At 44.1% G+C, this 10,271-nt stretch overlaps 1 protein-coding gene across 1 annotated transcript; it reads right to left on the reverse strand.

The window, feature by feature from the left end:
- Positions 1 to 3,197: 3,197 nt before the first annotated feature.
- On the reverse strand, positions 3,198 to 3,353 carry LOC122749612 (60S ribosomal protein L39-like). The gene has a single exon (XM_043996057.1). The coding sequence runs from the start codon at positions 3,351 to 3,353 to the stop codon at positions 3,198 to 3,200; it is 156 nt and encodes a 51-aa protein (XP_043851992.1).
- Positions 3,354 to 10,271: the final 6,918 nt, after the last annotated feature.

Here is a 10,271-nt window from a genome sequence, read left to right on the forward strand (position 1 = left end):
GAGTGTGACTGACTTATATCCCCATTGAGAGGAGACAACTATCCATTTCTCACAATCCCTCCTCTTTATTTTTGACTATTGGGCTCCTCTCATTCCATGTATTGAATATCTCCTCTGTTTCCTGGTCTAAATCTGTGAATATTAGCATGAGTATTTGCCTTTCCTTTCCCAAATGGAGTAACCTTTGTGAGAGAAGTCTCTATTAGCCTCTGATTTAACCCTCCAAGGAAGGGAAGGAGACAGCATAAAACTCCTGCCACTATAATGAGAGTGGGGAGGATTGAGGCAGTGAAACTTTTCCATTTCCCAAACCAGGATTCCATCCATCCTGTCCAGGCAGTGTCAACCCCTGAATTTTCTGCTAATTCTTCAACCAGTGTACTTAAGCTTTCAAGGCTCTAGTTATTGAACCATCAGAGGCAGTATTATTTGGGATAAAGGTGCAGCATTGGCCGCCCAGCATGACACATGCTCCCCCTTTTTCTGCTAACATCATATCAAGGGCTATTCTGTTCTCCCAAGCCATTTTGCGTGTTGTAGCCAGTTGTTCAGAAATACCCTGTACCGCATCCCTACTGTAATTGATGAACCTCTGCTGGTTCCAATACACAGTTTTAGTTATGGTTACCCCACCATAGGAAAGATTCTGGCATGCCCCATGGGACTCCTATGCCATCTAGGTAGACTGAAGCGTCGGTGCTTTATCCACTGCGACACCTAGCTGCCCCCTGCATTGTTCTTTTTTATACTCATCTCCCTGGATACTTCCTTTAGTGTTATAAGTTGGTTCTGGGCACATGTATCTCTCATAATCTCTAATCCTCTGCTGTACCCCAAGATCATGGTTACACAGGGCAACCTTACAAGTATCAAATTCTACTGACTAGACTGACACATTCCTTTTTGTAGTGATGCAGTGCACTGGAATGGATTCAAGGGCATAATAGTACCCGTTCACCATTCTGGTCCCATAGTTAATATAAAAAGGAGTGCATGTGCCTTCCAGCAGGCCAGGAATGAGTCTTCATTCCTCCTTCTCTCCCCCCACCCCCATAATACCCATCCTCTTTGCTCCTCCATTACTTGTTTGCCTGAGCACCTCCCACAACCCCCAAAATGTTACCTCCCTTCCCCCTTTTTGTATGAGGCTTGGTTTATTGTACATTACAGTCTTTTTAAACTTCACCCTTGGTCCATAAGATTCTTTATTCACAGTCCACTGCTCATGCTTTGGCTCTGGTTTGTCTGGAAAGGTGCCCCTTTTACTTGAGAATAGTGAGTCCAATTTAGCTCCTCAGTCCTCACTGCAGTGTTGGTGAAAGTAACACAGGAAACGGCCCTTCCCAATCAGGTCAACTTGTTGCTCTTCCAGGCTCTTATCAATACCCAGTCTCCAGGCTTCAATGGTGAGCTGAAAACTCAAGAGGAGGAGTCTGGGCCAGAAGTCCCTTCTGTCAGAGTGAAGAAACAGAGGCAGAGAGGCCAGAAATATATTCTCTGAGAAACATGTCTTTCAATTCTATTCTTGGGAACTCTGTTTCCCTTCCCAAGTAAGGATACCCAATATAACATCTCATATGGGGATATTTTTACATCCTTCCTAGGGGTGGTTCTTATCCCAATTAGGGCTAATGGAGACATTTAGTCCAGGGAAGCTTGGTTTCAAGCATTAGTTTAGATATTTGCTTTTTTTTTTTTTTGGTAGAAGCCCTTTATTAGCAGAATTGCATCTTCAGAAAAATGTGAAACCATTCACCTGGACCAGGTCTAGTGCCTAACAAAGGTTGGGCCTTCCCGGAACACACAAAGAACCAACTACTTTTAGGTTGCCAGCACTTAATTACTACCTCCCAACAAGGAACTAAGACAGCTTATTGTGTGAATAAGCAGGGGTCAACAGGCTACTTCTCTGACTGTGAGTTTGATAAATGAGCACAGTCAGCTCCGCATAATCTGGCTGAGACAGCTCAGGATTAGCAGCACTGGAGGCTTACACTGAAGGTGTGCAAATCTTAGATCCCCACAACAACCCTGTGAGGTAGGTGCTCTCTTAAAACTCCTTAGAAAACAAAACAAAACACAGTGTGGTAAAAAATATGAAAGTTTTTAACAGTCGGTTAGGATAACTGAAAGACGCCAGTTTTTTGAAGGACCACCCTTTTGGGGAGGAGACAAACAGTCCGCCTGCTGCGCACGTCAGACTGCCCTGCGGCGCACTCGACTTCCGGGGTGGAGAGAACGGAAGTGGGGCTTTTCCTGCTCGGCTGGTCTCCTGACGGCGCGGCACAGATGGTCTCTCTCCAAAGGTGGCTTTTCGGTTTGGTGAGTTTTTATAAGGAATATAGACTAAGCTTAGACTTAAGATGATTTGTATTGTGTTTCTACTTTCCTATCCTTCTAATCAACATCACCTTGTGACTACCATACAATAAAAGCTCTATCTAGAAAACCAAAAGCTTCTTCCATTTACTAGTCTGGGAGATAAATTAAGGGAAAGGGTAAGTAGGGGAGATTTATGATCTAATATCCAATTTTATTCTCACAACAGAGAGGTTATTGTGACGGCTTTTTTGAGGCAGGCCTTGAGCTTGCTTCTTCTTGACAGGATTAACTTGTTTCATTATGATCTCTACCTTTTAAGCATAACCTCAAACATACAAATGCTACACAGAGATGCTGGTAACAGTGATTTAAACTATATCACAACACACACATTACCCGAACGCATGAATGCAATCCATGAAACACATTAAGGGCAAGACAAACCTAACATTTTGTTGTCTTTTCTTTTGGATGTCTGCATCTTAGCAGACAGTGTCCGAAATGGGGAGGGCAGGCTTTCTATTATTTCCTTCTTATGGGGAGGGCAGTCATAGGATTTCCTTCTTATCTAGTGCAATGAGGCTATTGATGGATCTGGTGACTGATGGATCAATGACTGGATAGATGACATGGTAAAGGGGGTGGGTGGTAGAATGGTGAATATGTGGAATGACTTTCGTTGTACTGGCCATTCTTTTTTTTTTTTTCATTTTTTTTTTTCCCCGGCAGGGCAATGAGGGTTAAGTGACTTGCCCAGGGTCACACAGCTAGTAAGTGTCATGTGTCTGAGGTCGGATTTGAACTCAGGTCCTCCTGAATCCAGGGCCGGTTCTCTATCCACTGCGCCACCTAGCTGCCCCTGTACTGGCCATTCTTTACAGTCTGAGTTCGGTCCTCCTCCAGTGTCTCCTCTTTGAATTGTACCTGATCTTATTACCAGTTTTCATTTGAATCCATTGAGGAATGGGATGATTCTGCTTCTGTTTCTTGACCAGGAACCTCTTGATTCTGAATGTTTTATGAGAGGACATTGTATGGAGCAAACTGCCTCAGTTTACCCAAATAACTCGAGGAGACCACCAAGTCAAGCAGAGACAGATTTATTACATTCCCATGGGAATGGGCAAGCTCAATACCTGAGCTGCGCCAGCTAATACATGCCTTGACCTTATATAGGAATGTTGGTCAGAGGGGAAGTCCCCACGCACACTAGGTCGAGCTCACAATCTAACATCCAATCCTGTCTCACCCAGGGTGCGTGTTCAGCTCGCGATCAATGTATGGAGACATGCATACGTGTTCCAGGAGCAAGGGGGAAAAGGGGAGGGGGAACAAGGTCAAACCAAAGGAAGAGGAAACAGGGGAGTGACAGTCAGATGTTTCAGATCTCACAGTTCCCACTGACTCCCCTCTCCCGGCCCCTATCTCTAAAGATATTCAACTTGAATAACAGGAAGAGTCACTCAGGTGCTTCAGCATTGTTCTGTAGTCGTGTTAATTCTAGAAGGATGACAGGGTTAAAATTTATCTTCGGCTATGTTGGGAAGTCAAAGAAATAGAATAAAGAATAAAAGAATAACACATTGTTGGGACCCTAGGGTCAAGGGGATTCTGCTTTGAGAAAAAGAGACATGTCACTTAACATCTGGTCTCAACTTAATTGCTGCATCCTGTGCTGAGCCCCGTCCTTTCTTCTTGAGTCCCCAGTATTGAATTGGTGGGCTAACTCCCTGACCCACTGACTGGGGTTCTGACACATGATGGATTGCAGACAAAACTAATATGTAGCTGACAAGTGGGGAGACTGAGCAGAAGTAAAAATACTGTTAATTGGCAATAAGCTTAAAGGAGACAGTGAGAATTTGACAAGCAATAAACTTCCTAAACGAACTATACTGGGCAGGGCTGGGTACCTTCCAGACCCCATCCTTAGAGTTTAATCTGACTCAATCCATAATCATATCATACAACATGATGATGAGATGACAGCCGAGCTTCCACCACGATGGCTGGATGGGCGAAAAAGCTAGATATTTGCTTTTTAAATGTTTGGTTCACTTTTTCTACCTTCCCTGAGGAGGGAGGATGCCAAGGAGTGTGAAAATCCCATCTTATTTCTAAAGCCCTCATTATTGATTACAGGGTTTGAGCAGTAAAGTGGGTCCCAGTATCTGAGTCTATATTCTCCACCAGTCCATAACTAGGAATGATCTGTTCTAATTTCAGTTTAGCTACCACATGGGAAGTAGCCTTTCCTGTAGGGAAAGCCTCGACCCATCCTGTCAGGTGATCCACCAAGACTAATAGCTATTTAAATTTCCCTGTAAAATCTGCCTGCATACTCTAGAATGGTCTCAGTCCCAGGGCCCAACCCCCCAAATTCATTGACTTTTTACTTTCTTATTTTCGGCAAATTATATAGCCCTCACTAATCTGCTTTGCAATAGTATAGATCCCAATGCATCCATACCTTTTTTTTTGGGAGGCAATTGGGGTTAAGTGACTTACCCAGGGTCACACAGCTAGTAAGTGTCAAGTGTCCGAGGTCAAATTTGAACTCAGGTCCTCCTGAATCCAGGGCAGGTGCTTTATCCACTGTGCCACCTAGCTGCCCCATTCATACCATCTTTTTTTTTTTTTTTTTTAGTGAGGCAATTAGGGTTAAGTGACTTGCCTAGGGTCACACAGCTTGTAAGTGTTAAGTGTCTGAGACCGGATTTGAACTCAGGTACTCCTGATTCCAGAGCCGGTGCTCTATCTACTGCGCCATCTAGCTGCCCCCATACTTTTTTTTTTTTTTTTTTTTTTAGGCAATGGGTGGTTTAAGTGACTTGCCCACGGTTCACACAGCTAGTAAGTGTCAAGTGTCTGAGGCCGGATTTGAACTCAGGTACTGCTGAATCCAGGGCTGGTGCTTTAACCACTGCGCCATCTAGCTGCCCCCCCCATACCTTCTTAATACGATATCACACATAGTCTGTGCTCCCCAATGGCTCCCCTGATGCAGAGTGCCCATGAGTTCTCTCATGATGGCTCTGTTAACCATTCCCTCCCATCAGGTAGTACCTATCGCCCTTCATCCATACATTGAGCCCCCACCTCCCTGAGTTTTTTCTTCTCTTCTCCGAGAAGATTGGGACCCTTACCACAGTTGGTAAGATGTTATCAAGACCATTAATTGGCTTGGGTTCTCTTCACAGAGACCAGCTTTTTTTGCTTCCTCATTGGCAAGTCTATTTCCCCTACCGTGAACGCATCCATACCCTGGTGTCCGGCTACATGCGCCACAGCTATTTCTTCTTGGCAATTTAAAATTCTCTAAGACTTTCTTTATCAGCTCATGGTATGTGCTAGGCTCATGCCCTGACTGTTTATCATTCCCCTCTCCTTCCAGATTTTTCCAAACACAAGTACTCTTCCAAAGGCTACTTTGAATCCGTATATATTGTTCCTAAGATTTTTAAGCTTGATTCAAGAATATAGTTCACAAGTTGGTGCTGACCAGTTGTTTGGCAGCCTTCCACTCTCTATGACCATAGCATGGTTCCCTTCAATTACAGCATAACCATTATGTCTCCTTCCCTCTACCACCCTGGAGGACCCATCTATGAACAAGTGTTTCCCTTGAGTAAGTGAAGATTCTTGTAAGGTCCCCCCAAACTTTCATTGATAATCTCTAAGGTTCAGACAATCATGCTCCAATGGATCATTGTTATCACTAACACCATGGCATAGAAAAGATGTGGGGTTCAGACAGTTTTCCACAGTGAGTACTGTCATCTTTTTCTTTCTTTCTTTTTTTTTTTTTGTGTGTGAGGCAATTGGAGTTAAGTGACTTGCCCAGGGTCACACAGCTAGTAAGTGTCAAGTGTCTGAGGCTGGATATTTGAACTCAGATACTCCTGACTCCAGGGTCGGTGCTCTATCTACTGTGCCACCTAGCTGGCATATTTCAAAATTCTAGAATCTGTAAGCCATCTCCCTGCTTTCTGATTGAGAATTGTTCTAACTTGATGAGGAGTGCCCACCACTAGGGCTCCTCCAAATGTCAGTTTCCTACTCTCTTTTACTAATAGGGCAATTGCAACTACTGCCTGGATGCATTCAGGCCATCCCCTTGCTACTGGATCTAGTAATTTTGACAGGAAGGCTATTGGTCTTGTTTGTCCTCCCCAGATTTGTACCAGAACCCCTAAAGCTGTTCCCCTAGCTGCATTCATGAATAAGTGAAAAAGTTTCTGTAGAGACGGAAGGGCTAGCACTGGGGATTTAATCGATAATTGCTTTATTTCTTCTCTCTGCTCTTCTCTTTCTGTCCACCTTATGACATTTGGCTCCTCCAACAACTTGGAATATAGTGATTTAGTGAGTTGGGCATAGGAGTCAATCCATAGCCTACAATATCCTCTGAAGCCCAAGAACTTTTGTAATTCTCTTTTTGTTTTAGGCGGGGGAGGTGGGGGATCCCCATAATCCTTTCAGGGTCTAGTCTTCTTCTTCCTGCACTTATTAAATGTTCTAAATATTTGACTTCCTTCTCAGCATATTGTAACTTGGATTTGGACACTCTTTTTTTTTTTTTTTTAGTGAGGCAATTGGGGTTAAGTGACTTGCCCAGGGTCACACAGCTAGTAGGTGTTAAGTGTCTGAGACCGGATTTGAACTCAGGTACTCCTGACTCCAGGGCCGGTGCTCTATCCACTCCCCGGATTTGGATACTCTTAACCCCTTAGCTCCTAAAAAATTTAGTAAGTCAATTGGTTGCTTGTGCTACCTCCATCCTTTCCTTCCCGGCATCAACATATTGGAGATGAGTTATGCCTCTGGATAAATTCAACTCCTGGAGTAACTCTTCTAAAATCTGACCAAACAAGCTTGGGGACTCAGTATAACCTTGTGGGAGTATAGTCCACCTGAGCTGCTCCTTCCTCCCAGTCTGGGGATTTTCCCATTCAAATGCAAATAGATCCCTGCTTTCAGGATCTAGAGGGCAAGCCCAGAATGCATCCTTCAGGTCCAGAATATTAAACCATTCACTCTCTCTGTCTCTGTCTCTGTCTCTTTTTTTTTTTTAGTGAGGCAATTGGGGTTAAGTGACTTGCCCAGGGTCACACAGCTAGTAAGTGTTGTAATGATTGGAATGACGCCACCTGCTGGAGACTTACTGTAGAAAAGCTCCACCATGAAGTGAAGGTCTTTGAGGGCAAGACCAGGAGTCTTTTCTTTGGCGTCAGGAAGTGACGTTTGCTTGTGGGAGGAAGAAGGGGGGAGCCTGGCGCTCTGACTGGGGCTCTTTTTGGAGGATTCCCGGTGGAGAAGGGAGCTAGAAATGAGCTCTCCCTTTAATAGATAGATGAATGTAGGCCTTTTCTTCTCTCTTTACCAAATTCTCATTCTCCTTAATAAATGCTTAAAAGTCTAACTCTTGCTAAAGCTTATAATTTATTGGCAACCATTCATTAGATATTTTAGATGGACTAGCTAGAATTTTAGCCCTTAACAGTGTTAAGTGTCTGAGGCCAGATTTGAACTCAGGTCCTCCTGACACTGCGCCACCTAACTGCTCCCTGTCTCTCTCTCTCTCTTTTTTTTTTTTTAGTGAACCATTCACTCTCAAAGGGGATTTTACTCAGTAGCATATAGGGTCCATCCAGGACTACAGGGATGTTGGTTTCCACTATTTTATTTATAGCTCTTAAGTCTTGTACCATGTAGGAGCCATCTGATTTTTGAACAGGCAATATTGGGGTATTGAATGAGGACATACATGGCTCCAACAGGCCATCTCGTATGAGTCCCTCTATTACAGGGGTCAACCCCTTCCTTCCCTCAAGTGAGATTGGATATTGCCGGATCCTCACTACTGTGGAGGGATCCTTTAGATTAATCTTAATGGGGGTAATCTGCAGCTTCCCCCGGTTACCCTCACTTGACCAAACAGAAGGTTGAATATCCTTCTCGTCTTCCTCCCTCAAAGTTAATAGCCTAGTCACAATTTTGTTTCCCTGTACCTCAAGATTTACTCCCATCTCTACTGTCAAATCTTTCCCAAACAGATTCACCCCTGCTTCAGCGATGTACAGAAGTCTCCCGTTGGTTCAAAATAAGGCACAGGGAAGGTTTCCCCTTTTACTCCCACTATCATTAATTTCTCTTGTGTCAGAGTCATTCCAGGTGGAATGACTGCCAAAGAGGATTGGGTGGCCCCTGCACCTATCAGAAAAATCACCTCCTTCCCTCTTGGCCCCACCCTTATGTTTATCAAGGGCAGGGGCTCAGAATAAAGAACCTCTGACTTCCCTAGTCATCAAATTCCATCAAGGAGAACACTTTGGCCTCCTCTTCACTACTTAGGCAGATCCTCTGCATGTGCCCAATTTTTCCACACTTGAAGCAGGTGAGGGGTTTTCTCTCAGTGCCCCTCCTCCATGGGCTTCCCTGCCCTGCCTCTCTTGAACTATTTCTACCATACTGGTCACAGTTCCTTTGATATCTCCTGGGAGATCCCCCGGGGGATGGTTAGCTTCCCTACTATTGCTCATTCCCTGCTTTCCCATGATTTCGGTCATGGTAGACACCATAATCCTAGCTTTTTGCTTCTGTTTCTCCTCTTCCCTCCTTACAAACACCTTTTGTACTACCCTCATTAATTCCTCCAATAGTTTCTCACTCCACCCCTCAACTTTTTGTAATTTCTTATTAATATTTGGCCAGGACTTGGTTACAAAGTTTAATTTAAGCATTCCTTGTGCTAGCTGACTTTCAGGGTCCACACCTCCATACCTCTTATCTGATCTCTCAGTCTCTCTGAAAACACAGAAGTGGACTCATCCCTCTCTTGCTGTATTTCAAAGGCTCTATTGAGATTCTGACTCTTAGGGACTGATTCTTTTATTCCCTGTATTATCAATTCCCTTAAGTCCCACATATGATTCTGGTGATTCTCATTATTATTATCCCACCCTGGATCTACATTTGGGAATTTCTGATCAGCTGGGGCTACCCCCCAGGCCAGGTGTATGGCACCTTTCCCAATTTTCCATTGCCGCCCTTCTGATTTGCTGTCTTTATTCCCCAGAAAATAGAATGCCCATGATTGCCATTAACTCCTTCCAGGTATATTACTGGGACCTAGAAATTGATCAAACTGCTCTGCTAATTCAAGGGGGTCTTCCAATAAGGGTCTCAATTCTTTCTTAAAGTTTCTTATATCTAGGCTGGTTAATGGAGCATCTACATAACCTATTTCACCCCCTCCTGATGGAACTTCCCTTAATGGAAACAATCTTTTTTGTTTACTGACACTGGGTTCCTCTACTTTTGATCCCAGAAGGAGATTCTGGATATCCTTATGAAGTTGGCAGAGCTCTCTCTGGAGAGTTCCATGTGGTTTAGGAAGGGCTCCGGAGGATAAGGGGGCCATAGAACTCAAGACCCCTTCCCCCTCTTGTATTCCAGGTGCTCCCACAACTGGGGGTGGGAGAGCATGGGGGGAGGGGGCAAGTACTCTGATGGATCCCACTTTGAGCTATTCTCCATGTCCTTAGTTTCTTTATTCCATAGGGGAAACAGGCTAGTGTCAGATAACCATAATTTAGCATATTCCCCTTCTTGATTTGGGGGGGTGGGTATTATTCACATATACATTTAAGGCTTGACATACTCGATTTTCACTAGACCCAAATTTAGGCCAAAGCACTGAACCCCAGCCCATATTAGGCAACAATATTTTATCATTCTCTTTGTGCATTTTCCTCTATACCTCTCAAGTTTATCCCAGCTTTCTAATCCCAAAGGGCTGTCTTTGGGAATTTCAGGAGATGTACTTTCTTCTTTTTCTGTATCACTAGAGGTGGCATTCCTCATCTTACTTAGTTCCTTCAACACAGTCTCTAATGAACCCTTTGAATTCTTGGGAACCACCTTCCCTGGCACACCGTTTGGCATGC

Source organism: Dromiciops gliroides, chromosome 3 (genome assembly GCF_019393635.1).
Source record: "Dromiciops gliroides isolate mDroGli1 chromosome 3, mDroGli1.pri, whole genome shotgun sequence".
Taxonomy (NCBI): domain Eukaryota; kingdom Metazoa; phylum Chordata; class Mammalia; order Microbiotheria; family Microbiotheriidae; genus Dromiciops; species Dromiciops gliroides.